Source organism: Pelophylax lessonae, assembly GCF_965119305.1.
Source record: "Pelophylax lessonae genome assembly, chromosome: 1".
In the NCBI taxonomy this organism is placed as follows: domain Eukaryota; kingdom Metazoa; phylum Chordata; class Amphibia; order Anura; family Ranidae; genus Pelophylax; species Pelophylax lessonae.
In genome coordinates this window covers 298,027,492-298,039,924 of record NC_138768.1, presented here as the reverse complement: position 1 = coordinate 298,039,924, position 12,433 = coordinate 298,027,492, and the positions used below count along the sequence as shown (strand labels likewise).

Sequence of the window (12,433 nt, the reverse complement as noted above, 5' to 3'; positions counted from 1 at the left end):
GGCAAGGTGTAGGCGTGCAAAATTTGTTGCCATAGTGACGGGACCAACTCGACTCAGCTTGCCCACCACCGCCTGCAAGCTCCTCAGGCTAATGTCCACTTCCTGGAGCGGCGATTGATGTCATCACCGGTCGCCCTGTTCCCACTGCTTTCTCAGTGTGCTCCACAGACCCGGAACGCTGACTTCATCCCTCTCTTCGGCTCTTGTCCATCTGACGATCGATCGCCCCAGGGAAATCCAGCGCCTCCCCTGTCCGGAGCTCCATCCCAGTCACTGCCATTTCACCAGCATCCGTGGTCATCTCCCTCTGTGTGACAAGGAAGCAGACGCAGTGTCATCAGTGCCCATCAATACAGCCTTTATAGAGCACATCAGTGGAAAAGAAAAAATTACTTTTTACAGAAACAAAGAAAAACTTTTTTTTTTTTTGGTCTTTTTTCGATTGTTTAGCACAAAATACCACCACAAGAAAGCTTCATCTGTCTAAATAAAATAATAAAAATTTCATAGGAGTACAGCGTAGCATGACCGCACAATGGTCATTCAAATTGTGAGAGCACTGAAATCTGAAAATTGGCCTGGCAGGAAGGGGGTGAAACTGCCCAGTATTGAAGTGGTTAAGCTAGCTGCCATAATCCCGATATCATTCGCCTTCAAGACCTGGTTCACATCTATGCATTTTATAGTGCGTTTTTCTGTTTCACAAAAACACACTACAGTCCATTTAACATGGTTTCCTATGGGTCACGTTCACATCTATGCATTTTGTGCAAAGGACCAGGGACTTTGTTTCTGATTTTTGGTTCCATAGACTTCAATGGATCAAAAACGTGTATCAAAAAATGCAAAATGCACCTGGAGTATGCAAACTGCAACCTGCATAGGTGTGAACTAGTTCTTAGAGGCGGCAGGAGAGGTGCCCTCCCCAATCATTTCCGAGCTTACCGCAGCCATCCATTAAGCCCGGAATTGATCTGATGCAGCAATTTGCTGGGCAGGAGTCAAGTGAGAGCAAGATGGCCCCCCACTCGGCTCTATGCCCTTGGAGGACTGGTGTGACCCAACATGTCACTGCTGGTTCTCGGGCAGAATGCTGGGGGAGGATATAAAAAAACCTTTGTGGGAACAGAATCGTCCTATTGGGACCACAACCTGGATCTGAAAGCAGTGTCTTGGTGCTAAACTGTGCTGAGGAGAGTCCTCTCGAGTGGGTGGTCTCTTCATATCCACGCCAGATACAGCTGGGCTGAGCACGGCGCGACACAGGGTCGAGCGCCATCCCTCAAGACAGACTGCTGCAGAACCCTCATGACACTCAATACCAGAGGTCGCTTGGACTGGTGAGCGGGTACTTGCCCAACCTCCTATAACAAGGGACACTGCATGCAGACGCCATTGTCTTGTTCCCCTGTCTAAACCTGTAGGGCTTTGTCCACCCTGCTTGCCAGAACATCTACACCACTAAAAGAACTAGCTGAAGACGCAAGGCCTTCTTTCTCCTAAAAGATCAAATAGCTCTCTCTCTGCCCTCCCACCCGCCACAAGGGATTAAAATCACTGGTGCCATAAGGGCCCATACTTTCACCCAGCGCTCTATTACTAAATGAGCGGTTCTAAAGACGTAAAGGTTACCTTGTTTGAACTGAACTAAACACAGTGTTATACGATTCATTGGGACTGTGGTGTTTGGGAATAGAAGGAAGTGGTCTGACACAAATCTAGTCATTCCTCTGCCCTCCTCCTGCCTGAACCCATAGAGCTCAATCAAAACAAGAGATTGTTGGTTTACTCCTTGAGGACTAAGCCTTTTTCTGACACTTGTTGCTTAAAAGATAAAATTTGTATTTTTTGCTAGGAAATTACCTAGAACCCCCAACCATTATATATATATGTATTTTAGCAGAGACCCTAGAGAATAAAATGTTGGCTGTTGCAATATTTTTTTTGTCACATGTATATGCACAGCAGTCTTTCAAATGCAATTTTGGAAAAAATACACTTTCATTAATAAAAAAAAAAAAAAAAACCGCAAAGTTAGCCTAATTTTTTCTACATTGTGAAAGATGATGTTGCGTCGAGTAAATAGATAGCCAACATGTCATGCTTTCAAATTGCGCACACTTGTGGAATGGCAACATACTACAGTATTTAAAAATCTACATACGCAAGGGTTTACAATTTTTTTAACGGCTACCAGTTTAGAATTACACAGGAGAATTTTTGCTCTTGCTCCAACGATCGCAGTGATACCTCATGTGTGGTTTGAAGACTATTCACATTTGCGGGCACGACTAACATATTCGTTCACTTCCGAGTGTGAGCACGGAGGGATGGGGTGCTTTAAATCTTTTTTTTTTTATTTAATTTTTACACTGTCCCTTTAAATATTTTTGATCACTATTCTTGCCCTCACAAGGAAGGTAAACATCCCTTGTGACAGCAATAGTCTTGTGTCGGGTATTTCTTTTTGGAGGGATCTGTGGTCTATAAGATACCAAATCCCTCCTTTGTTTTGAATACTGACATTTTTTTTTTTTAAAACTGGCGCCTTTAAGGCTCCATTTACCCAGAAGTGATTTCATGACAACGCTTCAGGGTTACTAGATCCGAGACCAGATCAAAGCTAATTCCGGCTTTGTTTGGGTCTCTGGCCAACTGGGGAAAGTGCAGGCTGGTCACTTGGGCCTCCTGGTGGAACAGGAGAGCCTGGGTGAGTCACGTAAGGCGGCAGGAGGGGCATGATACTCCACATACTATTTCTGAGCAAGCTACGCACGTTTTTGCGAAACGCGTCTACTAGCGGATTTAATGCATACACCTCCAGTCCTGGAGACAAAGACAAGTATATTGGAGGCGTTTGTATAGTGGCCCCAAATGGAACTGATGTATCATATTGCAATATGTATTTGCTTTTAATGAATTGTGAACACAATATATGCAATCTTTTATGACTATTTGTACAATATTATTATTATACATGATTTATATAGCGCCAACAGTTTGCGCAGCGCTTTACAATGTGAGCAGCGGACACTGAGCGATTGGTAAGGTGGATGAGTCTGGCGGCAGCATTCATGATGGATTTAAGGGGGGATAGCCTGTGTAGAGGTAAGCCAACGAGAAGGGAATTGCAGTAGTCGATAAATAAACAATAAAGATTTAATTTTTTTTTTTATGGTTTCATCTCATGTGGGTGCCAGCAAAGTCCATAAGAAGTAAGATATCTTGCATGTATACCAAAATAAGGACATGGCACAGGTAGAGGTCTTTATTTTTTACTGATTTTGACTGATGTATGTGAGAAGTGTCAGAAAAAGGCCTGGTCTTCAAGTGGTTAATAAGCAGGGCTGAAGGGAAAGTACTTGCCCTCTCCAATTAACCCTCTCTTAACCCTGCCCCAGGCTGACTCTTTACAAGGGGAATGGTCAAAAATTCCTCCTGAATGTTGTGCAGGACTGATCCAGAGCTACCAAAAGAGCTTACTTGAAATTATTGCGGCCAAAAGGAGGTTAAACCAGCTATTAAAAGTTACTGCAAAGTCTCTTTTATTCTATAAAAAATACCAAACATGTTATACTTACCTGCTCGGTGTAATGGTTTTGCACAGAGCAGCATGGATTCTCCTCTTCTTTGGTCCCTGGCTGGAGCTCCTTGCCCCTCCATCCTGTTGAGTGCTCCCACAGCAAGCAGCTTGTTATTGGGGGCACGCAAGCAGAGCTGCAGCTCCGTGTATCCATTCAGACACAGAGCTGCTATTTGGCCCTGCCCCCTCTTTCTCCTGATTGGCTAACCGAGTTTGATTAACAGCAGTGGGAGCCAATGGCACATCTGCTGTGTCTAAGCCAATCAGGAGAGTGTGTCCTGGATGGCTGAGGCATTTGTGGACATCGCTGGATAGAGATGAGACTCAGGTAAGTATTAGGGGGGGGCTGCTGCACACAGAAGAGCATTAAGTTAAAAAAACCTTCTGACTTTACAACCCCTTTAACTCCAAAGGTTTACTTACTTTTTCCTCCAGCACGGTGAATGTTTAATGGGTGTGTTAAAAAAAGGCACAAGAAATTAGAATTGTTTGTATGTTATCAGTTTAAGCACATAGTGTTTGTCTAATGTGACTTCAATAAGCATCAGATGACATTTTATGGCAAATTACTGCAGAAAACCAGGTAATTCCAAGAGGATCACATATTTTTTTCTTGCCACTGTACTCTTTCAGAGCAATGCAAAATGTAAATTACCGTATGTGCAGCAGCTCAGTTGTGACGGTCTGCAAATAATACGGCTACACTTATTTTTGAAAAATAACTTGCCCAAGCTAATAATGGCCAGAATGTATATTTATATCCACTATGCTATATATTTTACCTTCACAAATATGAATATTTGTATTAGTATGTAATCTTCACTAAAACCACAAGAGGGCAGCAAAATACCAAATAAATAGGGAAGGTTTTTTTTGTTTATTTTTAATATTTCAATATTTTGCAGCCGTAGGTTTTTGAATTCTGTTCAATGATACATGTATACTTAATATACAGATGTATTATATTATATGTAAAGAAGTAATGGGGCTGCCACTTGCTGCCTTCCTTGTGATAATCTTATTTGACTAGCAGTTATGCCAGGATGCTAGCTTTAAACATTTTAGCCCAGGCACAAAAGTGTAAAGTATTGCAGCTTACTAGTTCTTAGATGTGGTGGTAGATTACTTTTCTTTTTTAGATTTTCAATTTCTTTTCAACTGGTAATCCTCTGAACAACACTTACTGCCCAAGGGAGGCAATGATGTGTTCTCCGCTGTATCTGTGGAAGGGACCATGGATGCCACCATGGCTGGACTTTTAACATGTCTTCAAACAGATTATTTAACAGAAGAAACATGCACTACCGTGGGTTGGTACCATGTCTTCAAACATGTCTACCTTTGTTTATCTCCATTATATGTGGGTTGATGGAATTAGTAGAGATTGTTTTGATTCCAGTTCATCTCACAGAAAATGGCAAGGGACACTGCATTTCTTGCTAGGCAAACCGGTATTTTCTTTAGATTCTAGAAATATTCTGCCATTTTGTGTAGTCTTTAGGGGAAAGTGTCCTTTCAAAAAAGTAAACATACACACCCTGCCTAGGCTCTCAAATCTAAACTACCCTTCCCTGATCTAAAATATCCATTCGCCATGATAGCACTCTCACTAGGCACTGGGATAGGAAGTGAGGGTAGATCTCCCCAACAGGGGCACAAGGACAATAAACCATATTAAAAAGATGGGGGGGGGGGGGAGAGAACCTTGTTAGCTTTTTTACCATATGCATTCCCACTGGAGACTGCCTCACCTACCACAGTGACAACATTGTCTCATGCACAGGAAATAAGAGAAATCTGCCCAATGGCGCACAGTGGGCATGAGAGAAAAAAAAAAACACAATTCTGTGTCTTACTAAAACTAAAAAATGAACATCCCCAAAACCTTCATAGTTACCAAGGGTCATACTCACTCCTATTTTTCCAAGCTTTGCAGCCATCATTAGGGGGGAAATACCATCATTGTTCAGAATTGCCTCCAGGCTACATTCAGGATACAGTTTGGCACACTTAATAACAAGAAGGTCATACATCTTGGTGACAAATTTAGTATTCTCTCGAGTGTTGTCAGCAATAGCAACCAATGCATGCAAGACATTATTGCCCCTGGAGTCCTGACGACGCAGGTCTGCTTTCTTGTGCGCATTCTCCGTCAGGTAGTGTACTATGTCAGGCTGGTTGGTGCAAGCCGCAAGGGATAGTGGCAGCTCGCCTAGAATAGAAAGAATAAATATCCAGGTAAATTAAATATCCAAGCACTTTTGAATACAACTTCCAAGATTTTTGCTTTACTTCACACAAAGCACATAATTACATATTGGTTTAGCAAAGTACACTAGTAGCTTGGCTGCAGCCTACAACTGAGGGGATTTGAGGCCAAAGAAATATAGCACTTGGGTGAATACACAAACTTTATTAAATCAAACAGTAAAAAAAAAAAAAAAAAAAAAAAAAAAGTACAGCAATTCTTAGGACAACCTAGCTTGGTTTTACAATTTTCAAATATTGTTTTTGTTACTGTACATTTTATCTCCCACTCTGTTCTACAATAATGCAAATAGCTCCCTTATTGCCATGGTCTTCAGAAAAACTACAGAAAAAGGAGCATAGACAGGTGTCAATATGTAATTATAGTAAGCAAATACACGGTGGGGAAAATTATTTGACCCCCTGCATATTTTGTAAGTTTGCCCACTTACAAAGAAAGGAAGGGTCTACAATTTTTATCATAGGTGTATTTTAACTGATAGAGACAGAATATAAACCAAAAACCCAGGAAAAAAAAAAAAACACATGATACAAATCTTATAAATGGAGTTGCAGTTCAGTGAGTAAATAGGTACTGGACTCCCAAGCTAAACATGACTTACTATTTGGTGGGGAAACCTTTGTTGGCAAGACATTTCTTGTAGTTTGTGACCAGGTTTGTACACATCTCAGGAGGGACTTTGGTTCACTCTTTACAAAACTTCTCTAAATCCTTAAAGTTTCTTGGCTGTCGCTTGGCAACTTGAAGTTTTAGCTCCCTTCATAAATGTTCTACAGGATTAAGGCTTGGAGGCTCCATGACCTTAATGTGCTTCTTCTTGAGTCACTCCTTTGTTGCACTGGCAGTATGTTTTGCGTCATTGTCATGCTTGACCGGAGGGATGGTATTCTCAGAGTCATAGTCAGCATTTTTCTTCCCTTAAACATGGCGAGTTGAGTTAATGCCAAAAGAGCTACATTTTGGTCTCATCTGACCGCAGCACTTTCTCCTTTTCACCAAGCTTCTTGCTGATGGTCTTGTAGCCCATTCCTTGAGCAGGTCAATAATCTTGTCCCGGATGTCCTTCGAACGCTCTTTGGTCTTGCCCATGATGGTGGGTTTGAATGGAAGAGAGATTTTGTGAACAGGTGTCATTTATACACATAATGAGTTGTTGGTAGGAGCAGTTTCTTAAAAAGTGACAGGACTAATCGGTGTACCACATGGGCACATATTGTAGCCAGTCTGAGGGAGCCAGAACAAAAGTTGGTTGGTAGGGGATCAAATACTTATTTTACTCACTGAACTGCAACTAAATTTATAACATTTGTATCATGTGCTTTTTTCTGGATTTTTAGTTAATATTCTCTTTCATTTGAAATACACCTATGATAATTATAAACCCTACATTACTAAGTGGGTAAACTTACAAAATCTGCAGGGGATCAAATAATTTTTTTTCCCCACTGTATGTATTTATAGTAGGTAATTAAATTAAAGATATTTGTGATCACGGTCAACACACCATCCATCAGGTTGTTTTACTATTGCCTGATTTTTACTTCTGCAAAATATCAAATACATTATGTAAATAATCATGCCAAATAAACTAGCTTGCAGAGTTCGATTTAAAAAAGAATGTTTGTTAATAAAATTCTCCTTTCTACCATTTCCCATTCCCACACAGGCTTGAGCCTGTGTCACATTTACACAAACTCCTGAAGGCTTTCATGAGATGGAAGGCCATGAGCTTCTTGACATTTGAAGCACACCATTACATATGCAGAAAATGTTTGTAGTCATATTTATAACAGGCTAGGCTACAGCCAGTGAGCACCATGAATGCAAAAAATGCTGACACCTCATACTTTGGACTCCAAATGGTACAATGGCTAACTTTATAATTCTACTCAAATAAATGGCTCTTCTTTTTTAGATCTAAAACCAATGTGTTTGTTCTTTCACTATGAGGGGTAAATGTTCTGTTCTAATGAGGTATGTACACTGTCCTATATACCAACTATGCCTGTTACAGTTCCTACATTCACATTTTGTTCATTTCCAGGATGATTCATCGTATCCTCCTGTAGAATAGGATTTGATGCATGTATCATTGTATCCTTACTGCTTGGATGTCACAACTGCTGCTGTGGTAACGCTGGAAATACTTCCCATCCTTTCTACCCTGGGGACAGCACACAGGTGTCAAATGACAGCTCAATGTCACCAATGACTCATTAAAAGCGACTGTTTGCATAATATTGCACTGTGTACTGGGACATTTGCATTCGGATATTTGAAGCAAGGTGATAGCATAAGGTTGGAGTTCATGATCCAAGCTTTTTTTTTTTATATTTTATTAGTAAGTAAAAGATGATTTATTGCAAACACTTGTAATTTTTTTCACTAATCCACGACTGGCCAGCCTTAGACTAATGGCCGGAATACACGAGTAGAATATCGCCCGATCATTCGACCACCGACTTATGAAAAAGTGTTTGTTGGTCAAAAACGTTGCCAACATACACGGGCCAAATATCGCCCGACCGTTGACCACCGACCATCGAAACAGTGTTCAGCGTGATGATGTTCTACAGATTTCAAATGAACGACCTTAACACCAATGTATAGAATATCGTTCATTCGCAAACGAGACAGAATTTTTGGGTTTTTTCAAACGGTATTTTCCGTTCACAATATCGATATCGCTCATTGATGGCTGGGCATTAATGAGTAGAATATCGGCCAATGGTTCGCTGAACGGAAATTTTCGGACGATTTTCTTATCGTGTATTCCGGCCATAAGCTTGTAACAGTTTATACAGATGAACTAGTTTTCAGACAAATGGAAAGCACCATCAGAATCAATACATTCAATTGTTTTCTGCTTTAGAGGAGGCCTTGCACTGTGAAATGTCCATATTTTTTTGAGGCCTCAACTTCTCCCACCCCCTGTGCAGTTATCTGGGGTATTACGGTTTAATAACTTATTAGTATTTGTGACAATTTGCTTTATGCTGCATATGGTGTGCATACTTATTTTATACAGGTACAGCATTGTCAAAATGTATGATGTGGCCACTCTGCTATACATACACACTTTTTTGGTCCTTTGGGTATATTAGCATTCCAAAAACGTATGTATTGATGGTGTGCTAGTCTATTGCTTTTCATGCATCTGTATTTTGGGTAATGCAGAACTGTCCTATTGGGTTTTTAGAAACCAATTCTCTTTTTTTATGATCCCTCTATAACTCTTAGGCCTTGATCACACTAGCAGTTGGTTGGAAGTAAAACCCTGTGGTTGAGACACACTTTCACCCAACTGCTTCTCTCTTTAGCTGCACTACCCCCTGTTGCTTTTGGATGGAGCTCCGCAAGCACGTGCAATGCACATGGTTGAAGCATGCTACTGTGGGGTTCAAGGGGTTATAGCAGGTAATGAGGCGGGGATATACAATGCCTCATCACCACCTGACAAATGCTCTCTGAAAAGCAAAGCTAGTGTGAATGACCCTTTATATGCAGGTGTGCAAATATTGTATTCATTTATAATAACAAGTATACAGATTACACCAGCACAGGTCTGAAAGAGTGTCTCAGGTGACAAGTGCATCATGTAAAATATTTAGCAGCAATCATTTAACTTTCAGGCCAGCACTAGCAACAGCACTGCGTGCTGCCCTGCCCTGTTGTCTCAAACTACAATAGATAATGAGGCAAATGAGAAAACATCAGGCACAAGCTAAACATTCTAGGAAACAGAGAACACCCATAATTAACTATAATTGCTACCTAAAAACACTACCTCTCCTCACAACACCTACCTTGCATCACTTTACCTTGAGAAGTGTGTTCATTCACTTGTGACATTCACAACTGACTCGGCCAGTCTATTTAAAATGGCAGAGTTTATCATTGACTTTTGAAAGGGACATTTTGAATGGTATCTGGAAGGCAGGTATCTGAATCTGCATTTGTAATGCAGATTTCAATGGTTCTATAACATTTCAGCTCTCATCAGTCCCTACTTCCATACTTTGTGATTAAATGTATTCCTCTGATGCATTGAAAGGTCTTATTCCTAAAAACTGTAGCCAAAATAAATAAGTATACAGAGCAGCTGGCCTTTTCTAAGAAAAACAAACAGCATGGTTCTTGTTGGCCAACATGGTTTCCTCTTCATGGGAAAATAATCCAAGGAATCGAATTGGTCAGCATTAGCAACATCTTTTTCTATTCTATTTAGTTATTTTTAATGAATAGCTTCTAGTGTCCATAAAAAAATGAGATCTAATACTGGGATCATATCATGACTGGGATGGTAGATTAGGCAGCTTGCAAGATAATTTTATTGCTGTTTACACCTTTGTGTTTCAGAAAAAACGCATGGTAAAGCATGGTCCAGGACGAGTTGCTTGGTCTGAAATTTCATTGCAGCAACTCAGAGTGGTACTCGGTAGTTTGTATGACCCCCATGTGCTTGTATGAATGCCTGACAATGCGCCTAATGGGACGACGGAAGGTGTCCTGGGGTATTTCCTCCCAGATCTAGACCAGGGCATCACTGAGCTCCTGAACAGACTGAGGTGCACCCTGGCGGCATTGGATGGACCGAAACAATGTTCCAGAGGTGTTCTATTGGATTTAGGTTAGGTGGGGGCCACTAAATGGTATCAATTCCTTCATTCTCGAGGAACTGGCTGCATACTCTCGCCGCATGAGGCTGGGCATTGTCGTGCACCAGAAGGAGCCTAGGACCCACTGCACCAGCGTAGGGTCTGACAATGGGTCCATAAAATTAGATTAGCTAAGTGTATGCACTACATCAATACTTGGTCGGGGATCCTTTTGCATGAATTACTACATCAATGCAGTGTGGTATGGAGGCGATCAGCTTGTGGCACTGCTGAGGTGTTATGGGAGCCCAGGTTGCTTTGATAGTGGCCTTCAGCGCATCTGCATTGTTGGGTCTGGTGTCTCATCTTCCTCTTGACAATGCCCCACAGATTCTCTATGGGGTTTAGGTTAGGCGAGTTTGCTGGCAAAATCAAGAAAAGTGATACCATGATTATTAAACCAGGTATTGGTACTTTTGGCACTGTGGGAAGGTGCCAAGTTCTGCTGGAAAATGAAATCAGCATTTCCATAAAGCTGGTCAGCAGAGGGAAGCATGAAGTGCTATAGAATTTCCTGGTAGAGGGCTACACTGACTTTGGACTTAATAAAACACAGTGGACCTATACCAGCAGGTGACATGGCTCCCCAAATCATCACAGGACTGTGGAAAATTTTGCATTTCATTTGAAAAACAAGGTCCCAGAGTCTGGAAGAAGAGTGAAGAGGCACAGAATCCAAGTTGCATGAAGTCCAGTGTGAAGTTTCCACAGTCAGTGATGATTTGGGGATCCATATCATCTGCTGGTGTTGGTCCACATATCGACATATCGTTTGGTGTCAAGGACAAATAACTGGATTTTTGTCTTACCGTAAAATCCTTTTCTCAGAGGTTCACTGACAAGACACAGCTTCAATTCTTTAGACCATTGGGCTTATGCTCTTGCACTCTAGGAGTAGGACTAGGCGGAAACCTTTTTGGATATGCCCCTGGGGCAGTCCCAGAGGGTATACCATCACTTCCTGTTGTAGTACACCAGTTTGTAACAAGCAGTGTCAGAAGAACAAATCACTCAACCCCAACAGAGGGGCGGTTGCGGTGTCTGTCAATGAACCTCAGAGAAAATTATTTTACAGTAAGACAAAAATTCAGTTTCCTTTCGTTCACTGACAGACAGCTTCAATTCTTCAGACCATTGGGATGTCCCAAAGCAGTGTCAATGTGAGGGGTGGGAAAAAACACAGAAAACGCAGAATTCCCAACAAGGCTAAACATAGCCAACCAGGTAACAACAGGAGCTCAACTAGTAACAACTGGAGACCACCACCAGGAAAAACATTTCACCCTCAAGAAGCGGAAGCCTCTGCAACCGCAGCCTGCAAAACTTTGCGGCCAAATGCTGTATCCGAAGATGCAAGTACATCCACCTTATAAAATTTTGTGAATGTGTGTACAGACGACCACGTAGCCGCCTCGCACACTTGAACCACTGACTCCTGATGACAAAATGGCCCAAGAGGCACTAAGCTCCCTTGCAGAATGTTCTTTAACAGGGAATAGGAGGAAACTGACCCTTAATGGAGTAGGCCTGCACCACCGTCTGCCTGATCCACTTGGAAATAGTCGCAGCAGATGCAGCCTTCCCCTTGCGAGGTCTATCTGTAAGAACAAACAAAAAACTGGATTTTCTAATCGGTTCAGTCACCGCCAGGTACACCTGAATCGCCTTACCACATCTAAGGAATGTAAGGCAATTTCCTTAGGATATTTCAGCTTATAATATAGGGATGGTAGCACAATGTCTTCATTCAAATGAATCCACGAGATAATCTTAGGAAGGTACGCCCGACAGGGCGCAACACCACTTCGTCCCTATAAATCAACAATTAAGGTGACTGACAGAACAGCGCAGCCAACTCTGACACATGACGTGCGGAAGTAATGGCCACCAAGAAAGCCATCTTCTGTGACAGAGTGAGCAGAG

The 12,433-nt window shown here is 41.7% G+C and overlaps 1 protein-coding gene across 1 annotated transcript in view; it reads right to left on the bottom strand.

Moving 5' to 3' along the window:
- Positions 1–12,433, bottom strand: part of TRPV4 (transient receptor potential cation channel subfamily V member 4) — a 158,117-nt gene that overhangs the window by 48,373 nt on the left and 97,311 nt on the right. Inside the window, exon 6 of the mRNA XM_082274756.1 lies at positions 5,497–5,795. Coding sequence (XP_082130882.1) covers positions 5,497–5,795 — 299 coding nt within the window. The remainder of the gene's footprint in view (positions 1–5,496; positions 5,796–12,433) is intronic.